Source organism: Arachis ipaensis, chromosome B08 (assembly GCF_000816755.2).
Source record: "Arachis ipaensis cultivar K30076 chromosome B08, Araip1.1, whole genome shotgun sequence".
Taxonomy (NCBI): domain Eukaryota; kingdom Viridiplantae; phylum Streptophyta; class Magnoliopsida; order Fabales; family Fabaceae; genus Arachis; species Arachis ipaensis.
This window is the reverse complement of record NC_029792.2, coordinates 96,455,800-96,479,356: the sequence shown is the minus strand read 5'-3', so window position 1 is coordinate 96,479,356 and position 23,557 is coordinate 96,455,800. Positions and strand designations below refer to the sequence as shown.

General features: G+C 38.8%; 1 protein-coding gene across 1 annotated transcript; it reads right to left on the bottom strand.

Annotated features, from left to right (window-relative positions):
* Nucleotides 16,907-18,451, bottom strand: LOC107611205. Its single transcript, XM_016313160.1, has 3 exons — nucleotides 18,269-18,451; nucleotides 17,440-18,052; nucleotides 16,907-17,334 (listed from the first exon to the last, which is right to left on the bottom strand). Exons 1-3 carry the CDS (start codon nucleotides 18,449-18,451, stop codon nucleotides 16,907-16,909), a joined length of 1,224 nt encoding a protein of 407 aa, XP_016168646.1.

The following is a 23,557-nucleotide window of genomic DNA, read 5'->3' as shown; positions in this document are numbered from 1 at the left end:
TGTGCGTGAAAAATAAAAGTTGAACAGAGAGTTGCATGGGAATGGTGCTGGAACCAAGCCTTTAGCACAAGCAACCCCACGCGAACGCGCACTCCACGCGTGCGCGTCGTTTGTGATTTTCGCCATCCACGCGAGCGCGTCACTGACGCGTATGTGTCACCTGTAAAATTGACGTAAAGGAGTGTTTGGGAAGAGAGTTGTGCTGGCTTGGGGCAGGAAGTGTGCTAGAAGCATAAATTTGGTGACGCGTAGCGTCAATTGCACATATGGCCATCCTCGCGTGCGCGTGCATGACGCGCACACGTCGTATGAATTTTTTATCCCAAGCCACGCAAACAGAGGGTTGTGCGTGTGCGCAGCTGGCTTCGCGCGAATTGCACAAAACCCAGGGCACGCGGACGCGTGCCTGACGCTTCCGCGTCATTAAGAAAATCTTGCGACCCACGTGTACGCGTGTCATACGCGTACGCATCGCCTGCGCTGCACACCTCCACCAGTTCGCCGCCAATTTTTAATTTTTTTTATTCTTTTATTCCCTCTCCCAAATCCTAATTCTCTCTTGTTCTTTTATCCTTTTATTCTTATTTCAGTATAATATTTGTTTCTTTTTTTTTATTTTCAGTTCTTCTTTGCTTGAGGACAAGCAAACATTTAAGTTTGGTGTTGACGCTTCGCTTATAGGTTTTCTGTCTATTCTTATGGCACCAAAGGGAGGCGAATCATCTTCACTGTGGAACACAACCTGAAGAATAAAACGACCGCTAGGATAACTAAGGTGGTTGAGTTCCTTTCATTTTTTATTCCTCCCCTCTTTTTCTATATTTTGTTCTGGTTTCCTGCTACTTTGTTTTGGTTATTGCATGATCCTTTATTAGTAGATTCATAGGTTCTAGTTTAATTTTCTGTTAAGTGCTTTAATTCTGAAAGATGTCTCATGTATTGCCCACTGAGCTTGAAAAAAAAATAGAAAGAAAAACAGATGTAGTGCATGAGAATTTGAGTTTAATTTTTAGAGTAGTCTCATTTACTTAAATGTGGTGGTATTTTCTGTGATTCTGAATGCATGACATGAACAGTGCATAATTTTGATAGTGAAGTTTATGAATGTTAAAATTGTTGGCTCTTGAAAGAATGATGAAAAAAGAGAAATGTTATTGATAATATGAAAAATCATAAAATTGATTCTTGAAGCAAGAAAAAGCAGTGAAAAACACGAAGCTTGCGATTGGGCACCTCTAACTGGGGACTCTAGCAAAGCTGAGTCACAATCTGAAAAGGTTCACCCAGTTATGTGTCTGTGGCAATTATGTATCCGGTGGTAATACTGGAAAATAAAATGCTTAGGGTCACGGCCAAGACTCATAAAGTATCTATGTTCAAGAATCAACATACTGAACTAGGAGAATCAATAACACTATCTGAATTCTGAGTTCCTATGGATGCCAATCATTCTGAACTTCAAAGGATAAAGTGAGATGCCAAAACTATTCAGGATTGCAATTATAAACACCACTATAAGAAGAGACATGAGCTTAATTGAACTCTCATTCTCATGCAAATTAACATCCTAAGCTTATATTAATTTTGGTTGCTTGAGGACAAGCAACAGTTCAAGTTTGGTGTTGTGATGCGTGAGCATCTTTCCTATCTTTTCCTAGTGAATTTGCATTTAATTTATTGAGTTTAATCAATAATTAATTATATTTTAGCCACTATGGATGCTATTTTGAGTTTTGTGCAATACTGTTTATTTTAGGTAGCATTCGGTGGAATTTGATGGAGTTTCTACAGCACAAGAATCAAAGGAGATGACAGCGAGGAGCGACGCGTACGCGTGACTGATGCGTACGCGTGATTTGGAGCTTTACATGGCGACGCGTGCGCGTGACTGACGCGTACGCGTGATTTGAAGATTTACTCATCGACACGTGCGGGTACCTAACGCGTCCGCATGACTCGCGAAGAAGACCAGCAACGCGTACGCGTGACCAACGCGTCCGCATGACATGTGCCATGTGCAGAAAACGCAAAAAAAATACTGGAGATGATTTATGGGCTGTTTTCACCCAGTTTTCAGCCCAGAAAACACATATGAGAAGCTGCAGAATGGACAAAGCAAGTGGTCCCCACCCATCAGCTGAAGACTTGTTAATTAATTCAAATTTAAATTCAAATCTGATTTTAGGAAAAGATATTATTTTAATTTTAAAATATTAGTTTAAATTTATGAGGATTAGTTATAAAAGGGAAATTGAGATCCATCAGAAAAAAACTCAGTACATTTTACTTGAATCCTTATTTTCTCTTTACCATGAGCAACTAATCCTCCATTGTTAAGGTTAGGAGCTTTGTCTATTTCTATGGATTAATTTAATTGTTTTTCTATTTTAATTTATATATGGATTTACAATTTAAGAATTGTTTTCGCTCTTTATCTTATGAATTTGGGTGGAACGGAAGCATGACCCTCTTTCTATTTGAGTTCTTGTATAACTTGGAAAAGCTCTTTACTTTAACAACAGCTTGAAAACATATTCTCCTAAATTTTAATTATCTGGACTTAACGGGATACGTGACATATAATCCTTTTATTTTTGGGTAATTAGAGTTTTTGTGGCATATAAACTGGAATTTGATTATCACCCTCTAATTGGAATTATTGACCAAGGAATTGGCTGTTGATAAATTTTAGAGAAGACTAGGAAGGTCTAAGGAATTAGGGTCTAGTCACATATAGTTTGCCATAAATTAAATCCTACATAATTAAAATAGTTAGTAAGAAAAATTAATCCGGAAAAATAGATAACTCTGAAACCTTAACTGCTTTCTCAATATTTTATTCCCAACTTATTCACCTGCTATCTTCAAACATCTAAATTTATTAATTAATGCTTTTGAACTCTCAAACACTATTTTTTACTTGTCTAACTAATCCTATCAAACACTATTGTTGCTTAATCCATTAATCCTCGTGGGATCGATCCTTACTCACGTAAGGTATTACTTGGTACTACCCGGTGCACTTGCCGATAAGTCTGTGGTTAGAAAATCCGCACCAGATGCCAGGTATTTTAGCCAGTTTCACTAACCTTTTTCTTTACTATTTTAGGATAGTTTCATGCATTTTCTTAGTAAATAAGCAAGTTTTGGATGAATATACACTTACATCTTGATTCAAGCAAACATTGTGAACTTTACATGATTTCATGAGAATTGTGCATGAGTTGAATGTTAATATGGATGATGCATGATCTCATGACTTGAAACAAAGCCTTGATGCACCTTGTTTGTTTGATTTCAAGGCAAAGAAAGCTAAGAAGAACCACGTTAGCAGCCACGTTAGCTTCACTAACGTGACCACTAACGTGGAATGGGAGCGAGCTTGCAACGTTAGTGGTAAAGTTACCACCAATAACGCCTTCGAATGCCATCATAACCCACATTAGTTGCCACGTTAGTTACACTAACATGGGAACTAACGTGGAAGAAAGGAGGAGCTCCAACGTTAGTGGTAAAAGTGAACACCACTAACGTTCCAAAATGCTACACTAAGCCACGTTAAGAGCCACGTTATTCCAATTAACGTGGACTCTAACGTGGAGAAAAGAGGAAGTCACAAGCGTTAGTGACACTCACCTTTGTCACTAACGCTAGACCAAGCCTAAATTGCCTACATTAGTGGTCATGTTAAGACCACTAACGTAAAGGGTAACGTGGAGCAATGAATGATAAGCCAACGTTAGTGACACTCACCTTTGTCACTAACGTTGGAGATGGCAAATACACCCACGTTAGTGGTCACGTTAATGCCATTAACGTGAAGCACTAACGTGGAAGGAAGGGGTGTTCTGAAGCGTTAGTGACAAAGGTAAGTGTCACTAACGCTCTCGAGCCTTGGCATGCCCATGTTAAGGGCCACGTTAGTTACACTAACGTGGACCATTAACGTGGAAGAGAGGGACAAAGAGCAACGTTATTGGTAAAGGTGAATGCCAATAACGTTTGCGAAGGGCTAAGAGGCTACGTTAGTGGTTATGTTAGTACCACTAACGTTGAAGTTAACGTGGATCAACTAGTTTGGAACGTTAGTGACAAAGTTATCGTCACTAACGCTCTCGAACCCAAGTTTACACTTAACGTTAACGCCACTAACATCCTAACTAACTTCCCATCATGCCTAACTCACACTTTCTTTGCAAGCAAAGCTAAGCCCACTAAAGACGGTAAATGCTTTAACTAAAGATCAAGGGCCCATATCCAAGACTTGAAGAGCTAACTAGAAGATCTGAGGAGTAGTATATATAGGGATAGTTTTGAATTGAAATAGAGACCCGGAACTTGAGAATTACACTTTGTATATTTTACTTTCTCTACAACTTCTAGTTTAATTTGGAGAATGCATTCTTCTTTATCATCTTCCATTTCCAGAACTATGAACAACTAAACCCCTTTTTATTGGGTTAGGGAGCTCTGTTGTAATTTGATGGATCAATAATAGTTTTCATTATTCTTCTTCTTTCTTTTCTCTTAATTTTACTAGAAAGATTTCGATCTTAATCCAATTGGTTAGTTGTCTTGGAAAAGAAACTCTCCATAATTGGATCTCCTCTGAGCCTTGGAAAAGGGATGAGGAGATCATGCTAGAATTGCTTTCTCATGTTGGACCAAATTGGGATTTGGATGGATATAGTGATATATAATCCTACCAATACTTTGATTTGGAAATACATGTGGTATAATCAGTGACCAGACTTCATCTCTTCCCATGAGCAATTAAATCAAGAAATTGGGCAATTGTTCAAGCTTAGAGAGATTGGGTTGCTAAGGAATTGGGATCCAATCATTTAAGATTGCCAAGGAGATCAGTGAATGCATTGATTGAGAAAGAGATGAGAATGAATTTGATCCAGAGAATGCAACATCTCCTAAGCCCAATGAATCCCCCATTTCTGATCTTACCCATTCTCTTTATTTTCTGCCATTTACTTTTCTGCTCATCTCCCCAAATCCCCATTTAAGATTCTGCAATTTACTTTATGCCATTTACATTCCGCCATTTATTTAGAGAACTTACATTTTCTGTTATCTACTTTCCCGCCATTTAATTTTCTGCAATTACTCAACTCAATATCTGCTTAGCTCAACTAGAACATTCCTCTAATTAAAGTTGCTTGACCAATCAATCCCTGTGGGGTTCGACCTCACTCTATTGTGAGTTTTTACTTGACGATAATTCGGTATACTTGCCGAGGGAAATTTGTTGAGAGACAAGTTTCCGTGCATCAAGGATGATCTAACCAATTAGCTCTGTTCATCACATTAAGATGAACGTACTTGAAAAATACCCACGTCTACTTGGGTTTGTGTAAATACGTGACTGGAAAGCATGAGCCAACAACTATGTTTATACATCTCTCAGACGGCTAATCCACGACTTCATTGGAGACTTCTCGAGACACCAGTTCAGCTGATTTTTGGGGAGATTAGGATTTCCGTGGTATAGGCTTGAATCCTAAGAAGCAGCATCCTCTGATCTGGAAGATTTGACCTTGTCTGTGGCATTTTGAGTAGGATCGCCAAGAGAATGGACTACTATGCACTTCATCCTTCGTCAGATTGGATGACCACGGCCAATGGCGTTCAATCTATAGTAGAGGAGATCAATGACCACGACCCATGGCGTTGATCACATACAGCCTGCCATAGAAGAAGATCATTCACAAGCAGAAAAGACAGTAGTACCAGAATTAATTCAGAAAGACAACGCAACTCCAATCCTTAACCATATTCCTATCATTTATTCCAATTTGGTATTCCTTTCACAATCAACAACCTTCTGATCTGCCTGACTAAGACCTGCAAGATAACCATAGCTTGCTTCAAACCATAATCCTCTTATTACTAAGACCCTGACTCGCTCAGGTATTACTTGGACGACCCAGTGCACTTGCTGGTACAACAGTACGAAGGTATGGGGTTTCGATGCTACCAACCACATTGCAAGTTTTTTTGTGTGGCTTGATGAGTTAATTCAATAATCTATGGCAATATGCAAAAAGGTGATGTTGAAGATAGCGTGATGATGCAAAAGGGTGAAGTTATAGAAAGAGTAGTAATGCTGGAAGACAAAATGAAGATATTGGAGTAGAAGTTAGAACAATGCAACCAGGGAACAACAAAGAAGCTGGGAAATAATCTTTTAGGATAGGTTATTTTGATATTTCTGTTATATGCATTTCTAGTAGTTATGTATGCTGTATTCCAGTAAGTTGATGGCTATGTGATAAAAACTATTATTAAACGCCTTCTTCTGTATTTTGAATCTCTTTTCATGTGAATGAATGGTTACTTTTGATTTGATTTTGCTCAAATACTTTGTGAAGAGATTAATATAATAGCAAATAACCATAATAGGAATATATTAATATGCCAAGTTCAAACAACAAATAGCAAACCAACTAAGTAACAACTTAATACATTAGCAAACTATTATCCATCCAACTAAGTCAAGTACCTAATGCATTTATATACATATCAAAGACAGACACAAAATACACAAAAGTAACATTATATATCAGGTTCATACACCAACTAAATATACTAAATACTACACCAAATATCTTGCTAATAGTAAAATGTTCCTTAATCTACTTTTGTAGTCTGCCTTGTGGCCTAAATCCATATGTGGTCCTTAATTTGAGTATTTATATAATACATTATAAATTAACATAAAAAAATGTACAAATTTCTAAAGCTGGAGTAGATTGTGAGATTTGGTTCTCTTTAGTTTGTTGCTTGATTGAAACTATTGTGGATTTTCTAGGCATCTTTTTCTTCTGTTCTTTTGTTTCAGCCAATAAAAAAAATTGAAGCATAATTTATTATTCATGTTTTATACTATTTTTCCAAAAAAATCATTAAAGAATAAAAAGTTCAATACCACTGGATCTAATGGAGGTACTACTACATTAGTGTTAGTCTTAGGTTGTTGTCCATCTCCATTTGTTGTCTACAAAAATTATAGAGTATAAAATACCAGCAAAAACATAATTGTTCAGTCCACACAGTAACAACAGAATTGAACAATCTTAACAGTTGACTAATGCATAATATACGTGCACTTGTGTTAAATTTTCTGAAGTATCTTGGGCCTGATTGGGCCCTATAGTTGCTTGTTGCTTCGACTTCTTTCTCTTTAGATGGCCACCTTGAAACAAGACATATAGCAGTCCAAAGAGGCTCTAAGCATCGAGGTTTGGGATTAAGATCTCAGTTACATGCTTGTGGTGCGACTGTGTCAAGGAGAGGCTTGATTAAATAGATCCGTCAGGTGCTTTATCACCCGGTAACTTTGACCAACTAGTCCAGGATTATCGATCGAACACTCACTATCAAGAGTTGCCTTGAGACGGATCATTTATAGTTGTCAATAGACAAATTCTCTCTAAGTTCAAAAGAAAGGAATTCAAGGATCAATCCAGACTTAAAGGGAGTGAGGTTTCAAAACATCATCCGGGATCTAGTTCCTTTGAGGTGTTGATATTCTCAAGTTTCAAGGAACAATGATAAGTAAGGATGCACTCATGATCACAATGATTGAAAAATCCCACTCATAGGACGAGAATGAGCTACAATGGAACTTCATCTTCTAACCAAACCCAATCTTAGTTTTGATTGTTCAAGTTTCTTGAGGACAAACAACACTTCAAGTTTGGTGTTGTGATGCGTGAGCATCATTAGTATCTTTTCTATACGTTTTATATAGTTTTCTATTGATCTGTTAGAGAATTTTAGTGGATTATGCCCATTGGATGCTACTTTGAGTTTTTGTGGCTTTTGATTGATTTTAGGTAGCATTCGGATGAAGAATTGGTGAAAAAGGCATGAAGAAGCAAAAGAAGACCATACGTACGCATCATTGGAGCAAAGAGGGAGGTCATGCGTACGCATGTGCTGCGTGTACGCACGACTACACGAGCTTAAAAGAGACAATTCACCTCTGGATGGGTGGTGCTAAATGCCACGACTCAGCGTTTAGCGTCCAAAGCTTCGTAACTAGTGCCACACTTCTAAACACTTGGCGTTAAATGCGCACTCACCAGCATTTAGCGTCGAGACCCCTTTTTGTGCGTGCAAGGTTTGCTGTTTGGTAGGCGCTACACATCCCGTCACCGGCATTTAGCGCCAGAAGCGAGAATCACAATGGGGACCACATATTGCAAGGAATCAACGAAAGCATATCTTTTGATTTTTGTAAACCAAATAACTATTAAAAAAGATCTTTTATAGTTTTATTTAAGTTTTAAATCAATTTTAATTACGACTATAAATAGGATTGAGATCTGCTCACGTGAAGACTTCTCTTCTCCTAATTTTTATTTCGCACTTTACACTTTTCTTCTCTACTAGGATTTTTTACATCATGAGCAACTAAACCTCCATTGTTAAGGTTATGAGCTCTATTTACTTTGATAGATTAATAATTATTTGTTTTTCTATTCTTGAGTAATGTATTGATTATTGTTTAAAGATTGGCTTCGTTCTTCATCCTAGGGATTAGTGATTATTGGAAAATAACTCTAATCCAACTTGAATTCTATTTGAATCTTGGAAAAACTATATCATTAGAATTATAGCTTGAAACCAATTTCTCCTAACTTCTAATTATCTGGACTTAGTGTGGTACGTAACGTACAACTGCATTATGCTTTTGGGTTCTTAGGGTTGTGTGGCTTATAAATAGGTAAGTGAACTTAACCCTCTAATGTAATTGAGTAATCAAGAAATTGACTGTCGGTTAGATTAGTGGAGATTGGATTGCCTAGGAATAGGAATTTAATCACCTGGGATTTGCCATAAACATAATCAGTGCATGATCAAGAAAATTGACATTGAATATTAATCCGAACATTTAAACATCTCCAAAGCCTTAACTCCATTCTCATAACATTTTCTCAACAATTCATAATTCACTCTCCTTGGTTTATTGCTTTTTATACTATTTGATAATTAAAACTCTCATTTCAACTCGTCTAATCAACCATCGCTTGCTTGGTCCATTAATCCTCGTGGGATCAATACTCACTCACCGTAAGTTATTACTTAGTACGACCCGGTACACTTGCCGGTAAGATGTAGTTTGAAATTCCACACGAACACACAATTCCTGTGATGAGCATTTGGGATAACATCTCGCAAAGCAATTGCCAATCCCTATTCACAACCAAACCAAATTTCAAACATATAAAGCATAATAAAGCCAACTTAGTTAAAGAGACTTTATTTATAATTCAAATACACATTAGTTGAGTTTTAATGTATCTTTTATTAGTCAGACATAAACTTCCTCTTGCGATAAGTGCAAAGTCCAATGTCATCTTGCAGAATTATTAGAAACTGCCTCCAAGCATCAGTATTCTCTACTTCAATTACAGCAAATGCAATCACAAATAAGTGATTGTTTGCGTCCTGTGCAATAGCAGACAATAAATGACCACCAAAATATCCTTTCAGAAAATAACCATCAAGATGAATTAAAGGGCGACAGCTTGCTTTAAAGCCCTTCTTGCATGCACCCATCGAAATATATAGTCTATCGAATAAGGGAGAGCCTTTTGGTTGTGGAATGACATTAATCATTCCTTTTACTTCTAGGAAATTTTTGTATATAGTTTTGAAGTTTTCCATACTATTCTCTCTCACTGCCTATGGTCTAATCTCTTGCTGCCTTCGAAGATCTACTTACCATTTCATAATTGACGTGCACATTGTAATCTTGTTTCACGTGCTCCAATGCCTCTTTAGGAGTTATTAATGGTTGGGTCAACATCCTTTTAACCAGTTCGCTTGTCACCCAAGCCCTATTTGCCATGTTGCTGCTCAAGTTCCTCTAAGATGTATGATCTCCATAGAAAGTCTTGATTTGATAGGATAGACTTTGGTTATTGCAAGAGCAGAACACCAACTTTGTACAATCTTCCTCAGCACATCTTACTCTGACTCTCTTTGGTTCATTCTTCAAGTATCAAAGCTCTTTGCCCTTAAACTCAAATATGTCCTTCAAAGCTTGCTTGCCATTGTGGGAAAAATCTGTCCCAACTCAAATTGCACTTCATCATACTCAGAATCCTCATTGAAATTGGAGAGTCAAAAGCCTCATATTCATAGTTGTAACGCTTGTCAATACCTGAGCCTACCTCTTCAATAACTAGATCTAAATTGGGCTTCGGCCTTGCACCCAAATCAAGACCACCCTCATAATCCTTTACATTTGGCACACTTTTACCATTTGGGCTATCTTTTTTGCCCACTCCAACATCACTTTGTGAAAGAACATATCTCCTTATCCTTCCAACATACCTCTTTAACACTTTTTTTTTCTTTTTCTTCATAGGAGATATGCCTCCAACATCCATTTCTATTTGTGATCCATCTTTTTCTTTCTAGCAGTCCCACTAACTTTTTTTTAGAGTTCTTTGTATCACCCTAATTATCCTAAGCCTTACCTCACATCGTAAAGCAAAGGTTAATCAAAGGGTACGACAAGTCTAAAGCTTATACATATAATACATATAGAAGAAGTAATATATTTTAGAAGCCCGATGAAAGATACAGCTCAAAAACAGGATTTGAAAAGCGCAAAATATACACACAAGGCTACAAACTTAACGCGCAGGATATAGATATAATATAACAAAATAGAAGAGTATAATAGTATAAACATCTAGCCACGGCTCGTGGAGTTTAAGCCGGCTAGCTATATACAGACGATACGAAATTCTAAAAGTTAAAAACAGCTTATACAAGTTTTTCTCTCAAAGTAAGCCTCTAGGCAAAAGTACATACAAAAGATGAGAGATAAGAACAAAAAAAGCAAAAAGGCTCCAAAATATATCCGGGATCCTCCGCTCTGTCTCCATCGAAGCAACTCACCGAGGTGGGTTGCGACCTGCATATGAAAAACAACAACAGAATATGGTATGAGAACCGGAGGTTCTCAGTATGGTAACAGTGCCCAATGATGTAAGACATAAGACTCCGGGACGCCAGAGGCAATCCTAGCACTTCATATCCATAACAAGATTTATCTTAAAGCATAACTAAAACATTAAAGAATAATTTAAACCATAACATGATAAAGGGGTATTCTAACTTAAAGGATTTTCTAATCTAACAGTTCTCCGCTGTCCCACAGCCTTCACCAACCTATCCTCCATGCAATCTCATCGCCACCGCCTTCCGAACCTCCTCAATCCCAGTAGAAATACACAATTATTACAATGCAATTAAAACACAAGTATAGACATATATGGTAAGTAATTCAAAAAGGCAATTAGGCATGTTATACAATTAAGCAAGCAATTACAAGTTGGCAAAGCAAACAAACAGATAGAAGATGCACATAATGAATGTCTGTCCTATTGGCTGTGATAACACATTGTCGGTTCAACTGCCAACCCAACACATCTCCATGGAGATGTCGCCCTTCGGAATCATAATGGGAACCCCCCGAGAGATGGTGCTCGGAACACCATCCAGAATTTTGTGCCTGCACACTCTAGTGATCCGAAGGGATGCGAGCGGGATACTCTTGCCACGGACCTCACATCTCAACGCAAGCGGGACGAACCACCGCCATTACGCTGCCGTCGCTACCTCGACAGGCGGGATCCAACCGTTGTCCCTGCCGGGAGCATAGCGTCTCAAAAATCTCAATCTAAAAGTGTTACATCAGTGGTTTTGAAAATTTCATTATTTCATTATATAAATAATTCATCATTTCCAACTATGAGTCCTCGACTCATCTCAACCACTATCAATTCATAATTTCCTTTTCGAACTCAATAGTTCATCAGTTCTCAATTCATGTATCTTTCTCCCTACTCACTCCACCAAACCCATCTTCAGTAACCAGAAACCTAAGCCTCTGTTCTCTAACTTTTCAAGGTATAACCAAATTAAATCTCCTAGGACCTTTTCCCATGTTTTGATACCCGAAAATAAGCCAAAGAGTCTTAAATAGGTGTCACAGAAGGTTACAAGCTTGTTGGGAAGGTGAAACATTTAAAAACAAGAATTTAGTTGAAAAACAGGGCATGTGCGTACGCACAGTGGTGTGTGTGCGCACGCCCAGGAGGATTTTCAAAATGTGTGCGTACGCATAGAGATGTGCGTACGCACAGGTGTAAAATTTTCCAATTATGTTCGTTCGCACAAGGCGTGCAAACGCCCTCAACAGAATGCACCTTCCAACGTGTGCGTGCACACAGCTTGCCAAACTTCGTTGGTTGTTTGTGCGCACAGGGCGTGCTAGCGCTCCCATCAGTATGCCTACCCCTGTGTGTGCGTACGCACAAGGCTATGCATGCGCACAGGTTCGAAAACTCACAGGGGTGTGTGTGCGCACAAGGATGTGCATGCGCACACAAACCAAAAATCACAAATTCTACAGCATTCATAGAATTCAGATTTTGACACCAAACTTTGAATGATATCAACTTCCTCTACAAAAATCCATTTCATACAAACTTTATATCCATTTAAAGGTTTTTCAATGAACTCTAATTTCAACAAATTTTGAATACTGAGGCTCAAGTTATGATCCGTCAAAGTTCACCAAAAATTCGTTTTTACCAAAATTTCACAAGTTCTCCATTTTCCAATTTCACGACCAACACTAAACCACCATCTCATTAACTCCCAAAACACATCAGATTTCACACTTTTCATACCTCAATTCACCACTCCACCTTATACAATCAGCAATCCCCATTCTCAAATACATAACAATACATTCATTTTTCAACCAACACATTTATCAAATATCATTCCACCATTACCAACAATCATCATAATCAAATTCAATCTCAATCTCCAATACCATACTATCAACATCAACATTTCAATTCATCAATAACCCAAATCATCAAATCATCATACAACAATTCCAACAACCAATTAAATTCAATCCTATCCTATGGATCACTAGCCTAAGTGTCCAGAAATATTATATATTACATAGAGGAAACCGAAACCATACCTTGGACGATTTTCAATATGCCAAAAATTCAAAATTAAACTCTAACAAGCTTCAATTCACCAAATCCTCAACAATCCAGCCACCAAGTCCACTTTCAAGCAATTTAAGACACCAACATACTCCACACAACACCAATTCAAGCTAGAAATTACACAAATTCCACAAATCAAACCTAGGGTTTCATATATACATAAAACCACAAGAGATCAAGTATGCTCACCTTACCCAATGTGGATTGGGTCAAAACCCAATAGGAATCAAGTGCTAGAGTGTACTTAAACACCCAAAATCACAAAATTTCACTCAATACAAAACTTTAAAAATTCGAAATTTTGGAAGGAATAACTGGGAGGGATTTCGTGATTTTCTTACCAGTTTCTTGGATGGGTTTTGTAGAGCTCTCCGTGAGGATCGCGTGGCCGCAAACGGTACGGCGATCGAAGCTCTGTAGCTCAAGTTATGAACTTGGGAAGATGATGATGAATAGTGCTTCTTCTCCCTCTTTTCTTTCAGCTGGTGTGTGTTGTGTTTATGAGAGTGTTGTGTGCTGAATTGCCTTTAATGAGAGTATATATATGTTGGGCTTGGGCCCAACTTGGGCCCGGTCCAACCCGTTAGCGTTTTTAGCCCGTTTGGCATAACTTTGGGCCAAACCTTTAAAATTAACGCCCGGTTTTTTACTTTAAATATTTTCCTAAGGTTTTCAACTGTTTTTAATTTTTCTCGCACAGTACCGGACAGACTTAAACCGGTTTGACCGGTTCGGCTGCCAATTCGCAGTTTTACTCGATTTTTTGTAGAAAATATATTTTCTGACTCAGAAAATTCTACTGAGTCCAAAAATCATATTTAAATCCTCAAATTCTATTTCTAAATTTTTGGATCCTATTTTGGGCAATATTAATTATTTACTTAGACGATTAATTAGTCTCGGTTCTTACATTCTCCCCACCAAATAAGAAATTTTGTCCTCAAAATTTAATAATTACCTGAGAATAGCTCGGGATAATCCTTCCGCATCTCGGACTCCAATTCCCAAGTATGCTCTTTTACTCCAGCCCTTTTCCAAGCAACTTTAACCAATGAAACTTCTTTTCCTCGCAGTTTCTTCACACTAGTGTCATCGATTCTCACTAGTGTTACTTGAAATGTGAAGTTCTCCCTCAACTCAACCAACTCAGGCTCTAACACATGAGCTGCGTTCGATGTGTACTTACGGAGTTGTGACACGTGGAATACGTCAGGCAAGTTAGACAAGTGAGGCGGCAAAGCTACTTGATATGCCACTGGCCCGAATTGCCTCAGAATCTCAAATGGTCCTATATACCTCGGATTCAACTTCTTTGTTTTAATCGCTCTTCCAATCCCAGTCGTCAGTGTAACCCTCAAAAATACATGCTCTCCCACTTCAAATTCTAATGGTTTCCTTCTCTAATCTGCATAGCTTTTCTGTTGACTCTGTGCCGTTAGAATCCTCTCCTGAATCTTCTTAATCTTCTCAGTAGTCTCTGTTACCACATCAGGGCCTAAAACACTTACTTCACCCGACTCATACCAACAAAGTGGAGATTGGCACTTCCATCCATACAGGGCCTCATACGGAGCCATTCCAATGCTCGCATGAAAGCTATTGTTGTAGCAAACTCCACCAATGGCATGTAATGGTCCCAACTCCCGGGTTGATCCAAAACACATGCTCTCAGCATATCTTCCAACGTCTGAATAGTCCTTTCTGATTGTCCATCCGTTTATGGATGATATGCAGTGCTGAGATATAGCCTCGTACAGAAAGCTTTTTGGAAAGCTCCCCAAAACTTTGATGTGAATCGGGGATCACGGTCCGACACTATGCTTGATGGCACACCGTGCAACCTTACAATTTTTTTGATGTACAATCTCGCCAACTCCTCCATAGAATAATTTACTCGGATAGGCAGAAAATAAGTGGATTTGATTAAGCAATCCACGATCACCCAAACCGCATCAGATCCCAACCTAGTCCATGGTAAACCGGTCACAAAGTCCATCGCAATTCCTTCCCACTTCCACTGAGGAATCTCAAGTGGTTGTAACATTCCTGACGGTTTCTGATGCTCTATCTTCACTTTCTGGCACGTCAAACACTTGGATACAACTGTAGCTACATCATTTTTCATCTCAGGCCACCAGAATATCTTCTTTAAGTCATAGTACATCTTCGTACTTCCGAGATGAATAGAAAACCCACTGTTGTGAGCTTCTGACAACAAGTCTTGTCTCAAACCCCCGACATCCGGTATACAAGTTCTCCCATTATATCTCCACAACCCTTCATCATCCTTAGTAAACTCTCCATGCCTCTTCTTGCCAACCGGTTGAAATAATTACTGAAGCTTTTGCTCATTTTGCTGACCCCTCTATATCTCTGATTTAAACGTACTTGAAATCTGCAACTGATTCAAACAAGCTCTTCCAGTAACTTCACCAATATCCAGCTTAAGATCCACTAACTCCTCTTCCTTGATTCTCATCCAAGCTATTATTAAAGACTTCTTATTCAATGCGTTTGCCACCACATTTGCCTTTCCAGGGTGATAACTTAGTTCAAAATCATAATCTTTTAGCAACTCCATCCATCTCCTCTGACGCATATTAAGCTCTTTCTGATCAAAGATGTACTTGAGACTCTTATGATCAAAAAAGACGCTAAACCTCACTCCATACAAGTGGTGTCTCCAAATCTTTAATGCAAACACAATCGCTGCTAATTCCAAGTCCTGAGTTGGGTAATTTACCTCATGTGGTCTCAGCTGACACGATGCGTATGCCACCACATTCCGGTGTTGCATCAACACGCAACCCAAACCCTTCAGTGACGCATCACAATACACTTCAAACGGTTTGTGCGGTCCCGATAAAATCAAAACAGGTGCTGAAGTTAAATTTTGTTTCAAGGTCTGAAAACTTTCTTCACACTCTAACATCCACACAAACGGCACCTCCTTCCTTGTAACTTAGTCATCTGAAGTGCAATCTGAAAAAATCCTTCAATAAATCTCCGGTAATACCCGGCTAAGCCCAAAAAACTTCTGACTTCCGTCACCGTCGTTGGTCTTTCCCATTCCATCACCGCCTCTACTTTCGAAAGATCCACCGCTATTCCTTCTTTGCTCACCACGTGACCTAGGAACTTTACTTCCTCCTTCCAGAACTCACACTTGAACAACTTAGCATACAATTTCCGCTCTTTCAGGATTTGCAACGCAATTCTCAAGTGTTCCTCATGCTCCTTCACCGTCTTAGAATAAACTAAGATGTCATCTTTGAAAACCACCATGAATTTGTCTAAAAAGGGACAAAATACTCTGTTCATGTAATCCATGAATACAGCAGGTGCATTCGTCAACCCAAAGGACAACACCGCAAACTCTTAGTGTCCATAGTGTGTCCTAAACGCAATTTTCAGAATGTCATCCTCCTTCACCTTTATCTGATGATAACCGGATCTTAAGTCAATCTTAGAAAACACTCCAGTTCCTTGCAGTTGATCCACCAAGTCATCTATCCTTGGTAGTGGGTACATGTTCTTCACAGTCACTTTGTTCAGCTGTCGATAATCCACACAAAGTCGCATTCCTCTGTCCTTCTTCTTTACCAATAAACTGGCGCTCCCCACGAAGATACACTCGGTCGAATGAACCTCTTATTCAGAAGCTCTTCCAACTGAGTCTTTAGTTCAGCCAGCTCTATCGGAGCCATTCGATACGGTGCAATCGACACTGGTCCGGCTCCCGGTACCAATTCAATCACAAATTCAATCTTCCGTTGAGGAGGAAACTCAGGAATATCTTCCGGAAATACTTTTGGAAAGTCTCTAACTACCAAAATCTAATCTAAGTTTTGGGTGTCACCCAAAGCATTAGCAGCCAACAAGATATAACCCTGAAACTCTTCCCCACTACAGTGCACCATTACAGAGTTCAGGTAATAACCCTCAGCTACAACTGCTCCATTCTCTCCTTCCGAAATAAATTGAATTGATCGCTCAAAGTAATCCAACAAAACCCGGTTCTTCGACAACCAATCAAACCCCAGTATCATTTTCAACCCAACCATTGGTAAGAAAATCAGATTATGCACAAAGTCTCTACCCTCAAACTTGAAACCTACTTGTCTACAACCTGACCTAGTCATAACCGTCTGATGCGGAGTATGTACATGCAATTCAAACGCTAATTCTGACACTTTCAAGCCTAGTTCCTCAACTTTAGCAAACGAAATAAACAAATGCGAAGCTCCAGTATCATACAATGCAACTAAGGTTTTATCACCAATTAAATAGTTACCTCTCATCAGAGGATCCACCTTAGCAGCATCTTTGGCGTTCACAGCAAATACTCACCCTTGGTGTTGACTCTGACCCGCATTCGGGTTCTTTCCATGATTGTAATCTCTCACAATATGACCAGGCAAACTACAATTGAAACAACCACCTATACCAATCTTGCAAGAGTCATATGGATGAAAACATCCACAACGATCACAAATTAAATCCAGAGAAATATTACTCTGATTTCCCCTCCCTTTGCCACACTGGTACTGATCATAAGTGTTCTTTCTGAAGCCTCCTTGACCTTGAGGCGCATGTCCTCCTTTCTTAAAATTCTGACCTCTTGGCTGAAAGTACTTGCCACGTCCCCGACTAGTGTTTCCTCCATGAGTGTCCTTTGACGAGGCTACCGTCTTTGCATATTCCTCAACAATTCTCGCCTTGCTCACCAGATCGGAGAAAATATGAATCTCCAAAGGAGCCATAGCAGTCATAATGTTATCCTTCAATCCCCTTTGATACTTGATACACTTCCAGCTTTCGTAGGTCTCCGGGGCACCCTGACACACCCTAGAGAACCTGAAAAGCTCCTCAAATTGGTTAGTATATTCTGCCACAGACAAGGAACCTTGCTTAAGCTGCATAAGTTCTATCTCCTTCGCTTCCCTTGCAGATTCAGGAAAGTACTTCTTATAGAAAGCCGTCTGGAACACATCCCAAGGGATGTCAACATTCTGAAGCTATAGCAAGCGGCATTCTCCTTGCCACCAGTGCTGAGCTTCTCCCAAAAGCTGATACGTAGCAAACTCCACATACTGATTATTCGAAATATTCTGTGCTTGTAAGGCACGCTCCATGGCCTGGATCCAATTATCTGCTTCTGTAGGGTTGGTTGAACCTCTAAAACTTGGTAGATGAACCTTGAGAAAAGTAGCCAAGGTCATCGGAGCACCTCCCATGTTATCACCATTTCCTTCCTCATTATCATTGCTGTTTCCATCTCCGTTTCCGTTCCCAGCTGGTTGGCCCAACCACTGCACAACTTGCAGGGTCGCAGCAGCATTAGCCTCCATGGTATTCGCAAGGTTAGCTATTGCCACCATGAATTCGGCATGGTTATCGGCCAATTGCTCATTTCTACTCTCTGCTCGTGAACGCGTACGACCTCATCCGTGAGTGGCCATTAAGGTTCCTGTCTACACCAAACAATCGATATCAAGGTGATCAGTCTCAATATTAAAAGCCTAGTGCTTCAATTATCCCAGAAAGGCACTCACAAACAAGCATGCTATGCATATATCAAATAGATAACCTAATAGCATCAAAGAAGAGACATAGAGTGTGAATTGAAGCATAATCGGTCCATCCCTCAGGCTCACGAGGACGAACCACTCTCATACCACTAAATGTAACACCCTAATTATCCTAAGCCTTACCTCACATCGTAAAGCAAAGGTTAATCAAAAGGTACGACAAGTCTAAAGCTTATACATATAATACATATAGAAGAAGTAATATATTTTAGAAGCCCGATGAAAGATACAGCTCAAAAACAGGATTTGAAAAGCGCAAAACATACACACAAAGCTACAAACTTAACGCGCAGGATATAGATATAATATAACAAAATAGAAGAGTATAATAGTATAAACATCTAGCCACGGCTCGTGGAGTTTAAGCCGGCTAGCTATATACAGACGATACGAAATTCTGAAAGTTAAAAACATCTTATACAAGTTTTTCTCTCAAAGTAAGCCTCTAGGAAAAAGTACATACAAAAGATGAGAGATAAGAACAAGAAAAGCAAAAAGGCTCCAAAATATATCCGGGATCCTCCGCTCTGTCTCCATCGAAGCAACTCACCGAGGTGGGTTGTGACTTGCATATGAAAAACAACAACAGAATATGGTATGAGAACCGGAGGTTCTCAGTATGGTAACAGTGCCCAATGATGTAAGACATAAGACTCCGAGACGCCAGAGGCAATCCTATTACTTCATATCCATAACAAGATTTATCTTAAAGCATAACTAAAACATTAAAGAATAATTTAAACCATAACATGATAAAGGGGTATTCTAACTTAAAGGATTTTCTAATCTAATGGTTCTCCGCTGTACCACAGCCTTTACCAACCTATCCTCCATGCGATCCCATCGCCGCCGCCTTCCGAACCTCCTCAATCCCAGTAGAAATACACAATTATTACAATGCAAGTAAAACACAAGTATAGACATATATGGCAAGTAATTCAAATAGGCAATTAGGCATGTTATACAATTAGGCAAACACTTACAAGTCGGCAAAGCAAACAAAAAGATAGAAGATGCACATGATGAATGCCTGTCCTACTGGCTGTGATATCACATTGTCGGTTCAGCTGCCAACCCGACACATCTCCATGGAGATGTCTCCATGGAGATGTCGCCCTTCAGAATCATAATGGGAACCCTCGAGATATAGTTCTCGGAACACCGTCCAGGATTTTGTGCCTGCACACTCTAGTGATCCGAAGGGATGCGAGCGAGATACTCTTGCCATGAACCTCACATCTCAACGCAAGCAGGACGAACCACTTCCCTTACGCCGCCGCTGCTACCTCGACAGGCGGGATCCAACCGCCATTCCTGCCGGACGCATAGCGTCTCAACAATCTCAATCTAAAAGTGTTACATTAGTGGTTTTGAAATTTTTATTATTTTATTATATCAATAATTCATCATTTCCAACTCCGAGTTCTCAACTCATCTCAACCACTGTCAATTCACAATTTCCTTTCCGAACTCATTAGTTCATCAGTTCTCAATTCATGTATCTTTCTCCCTTTTCACTCCACCAAACCCATCCTCAGTATACCAGAAACCTAAGCCTCCATTCTCTAACTATTCAAGGTATAACCAAATAAAATCTCCTAGGACTTTTTTCCATGTGTTGATACCTGAAAATAAGCCAAAGAGTCTTAAATAGGTGTCACAGAAGGTTACAAGCTTGTTGGGAAGGTGAAACAGTTAAAAACAAAAATTTAGTTGAAAAACAAGGCATGTGCATGCGCACGCCCAGCAGGATTTTCAAAATGTGTGCGTACGCATAGAGGTGTGGGTACGCACAGGTGTAAAATTTTCCAATTATTTTCGTTCGCACAAGGCGTGCGAATGCCCTCATCAGAATGCACCTTCCAACTTGTGCGTTCGCACAGCTTGCCAAACTTCATTGGTTTTGTGTGTGCACAGGGCGTGCTAGCGCTCCCATCAGTAAGCCTTCCCCTGTGTGTGCGTACGCACAAGACTGTGCGTACGCACAGGTTCAAAAACTCACAGGGGTGTGCGTGCGCACAAAAACAAGAAATCACAAATTCTGCAGCATTCACATAATTCAAATTTTGACACCAAACTTTGAATGATCACAACTTTCACTACAAAAATCTATTTCTTACAACTTTATATCCATTTAAATATTTTTCAATGAACTCTAATTTAAAGCAAATTCCAACAAATTTTGAATACTGAGGCTCAAGTTATGATCCGTCAAAGTTCACCAAAAATTCGTTTTTACCAAAATTTCGCAAGTTCTCAATTTTCCAGTTTCACAACCAACACTAAACCACCATCTCATTAACTCCCAAAACACATCAGATTTCACACTTTTCATACCTCAATTCACCACTCCACCTTATACAATCATCAATCCCATTCTCAAATACATAACAATAGATTCATTTTTCAACCAACACATTTATCAAATATCATTCCACCATTACTAACAATCATCATAATCAAATTCAATCTCAATCTCCAATACCATACTATCAACATCAACAATTCAATTCATCAACAACCCAAATCATCAAATCATCATACAACAACTCCAACAACCAATTAAATTCAATCCTATCATATGGGTCACTAGCCTAAATGTCCAGAAATATTATATATTACGTAGAGGAAACTGAAACCATACCTTGGCCGATTTCCAATATGCCAAAAACCCAAAATTGAACTCCGACAAGCTTTAATTCACCAAATCCTCAACCAAGATCAACAAGTCCAGCCACCAAGTCCACTTTCAAGCAATTTAAGTCACCAATATACTCTACACAACACCAATTCAAGCTAGAAATTACACAAATTCTACAAATCAAACCTAGGGTTTCATATATACACAAAACCACAAGAGATCAAGTATGCTCACCTTACCTAATGTAGATTGGGTCAAAACCCAATAGGAATCAAGTGCTAGAGTGTACCTAAATACCCAAAATTACAAAATTTCACTCAATACAAAACCCTAAAAATTTGAAATTTTGGAAGGAAGAACTAAGAGAAATTTCGTGATTTTTTTACCAGTTTCTTGGGTGAGTTTTGTAGAGCTCTCCGCGAGGATCGCGTGGCCGTAAACGGTGCGGTGATCGGAGCTCCGTAGCTCAAGTTATGAGCATGGCAAGATGATGATTAATAGTGCTTCTTCTCCCTCTTTTCTTTCAGCTGGTGTGTGTTGTGTTTATGAGAGTGTTGTGTGCTGAATTGGCCTTTAATGAGAGTATATATATTGGGCTTGGGCCCGGTCCAACTCGTTAGCGTTTTTAGCCCGTTTTGCCCAACTTTGGGCCAAAACTTTAAAATTAACGTCCAGTTTTCGCCTTTAAATATTTTCCTAAGGTTTTCAATTGTTTTTAATTTTTCTCGCACAGTACCGAACAGACTTAAACCGGTTCGACCGGTTCGGCTGCCAGTTCGCGATTTTACTCGAGTTTTCGCAGAAAATACATTTTCTGACTCAGAAAAATCTACTAAGTCTAAAAATCATATTTAAATCCTCAAATTCTCATTCTAAATTTTTGGATCCTATTTTGGACAATATTAATTATTTACTTAGACGATTAATTAGTCTCGGTTCTTACATTCTTCTTAGGCCCCTCACTACTCTTCTCCTTAATACTCTTTTTCTTAGTAGTTTCCTTTGGTGTTGGAATTTCTTCAACACTACTACTATTATGAGACTCAAATCCAGGAGGGGGAGGTTCATAAGCCTCATCTTCTGCACTTTCATACCCGTCAAAGAAGGAGAAATCATTTTTTACCCTAACTCCATCATATGCTATATCATTCAAAACTTGTGGCCTATTTATATTGTGGTCACAAATCAGTCTCCGTATCTTCCATCTTCTTATCACACATTTCATTAGTCTCTTTATCCCCCTTAAGAACATGCAATCTAGCCTCCAAATTAGGTGCTCTTGAGTCATACCAATACATCTGTTTTTAACTAACATACGCTAGTCCCTTAAACATTAGCTCAAAATCTCTGAAATTGACAATATTAATATATAATGGAGGAAATCTGTGCACATTGCCACAACACCCCATTAAAGTCCTTTTCAAACTAGCTCCCATGGTAAAACACAAGGATAACTTCAAAAGACATCTACATGCAAAAAGTTCAACAAATAAAAAATTAATTAATTGATTACCGACATAATCACATATTAAAATAGCATTTTCTATTAAAGTGATTAAAGAAGGATCCAAAAAAGACAAAAATAAGACCATTGGACGCAGTTCAAAAAAGATTAAACAAAAGTTACCTCGATGAAAGCGATAGACACACCATTGCTACTCCATAAAAACCTCCGTTAGTTGCTCTATTCCTTCCTTATAGTATCGTCATGACCACCTCACTAAAGCTCTTCATCAGCAATATTTTGGAGGAAAAAATGTCAATTCATTAGGGTTTTCTGTAATTCAAAGAATGGAGTGAGGGTTCTTTGGAGTTTATCATGAGAGACCTTTCATTTCACTCCCATTCACGATGTCGTTTTGATGATTCTATAGAGGTTTAAGTGTCCTAATCGAATGGTTATCGTTCATGGAGGAGAAGTAGTGCCGTTTCATAGAGCCCAACGTGACATGTCATTAAATCTTATCAAGACTTGTCAGAGAATTTCACAAAAAGGTCCATGTGTCTAACGGAAAGGAAGGATAGAAAAAAGGTTGTCATTTTCCAATCAATAAGATGCGAATTGTCTAAAATAAAACTAGACAGGGGGTGAGAAAACGATTTTATGCTTGAAAGAATATATACTTTGAACTTTTAATTAGGTATCAATTTTGATTATTATTAGAAGCATTTTTTTCTTTCTAAGTTTGAGTTAATTAATTTAAAATAGCTAGTCAGATTTTTTATAATGTAATTCATATATGGATGATTTATTG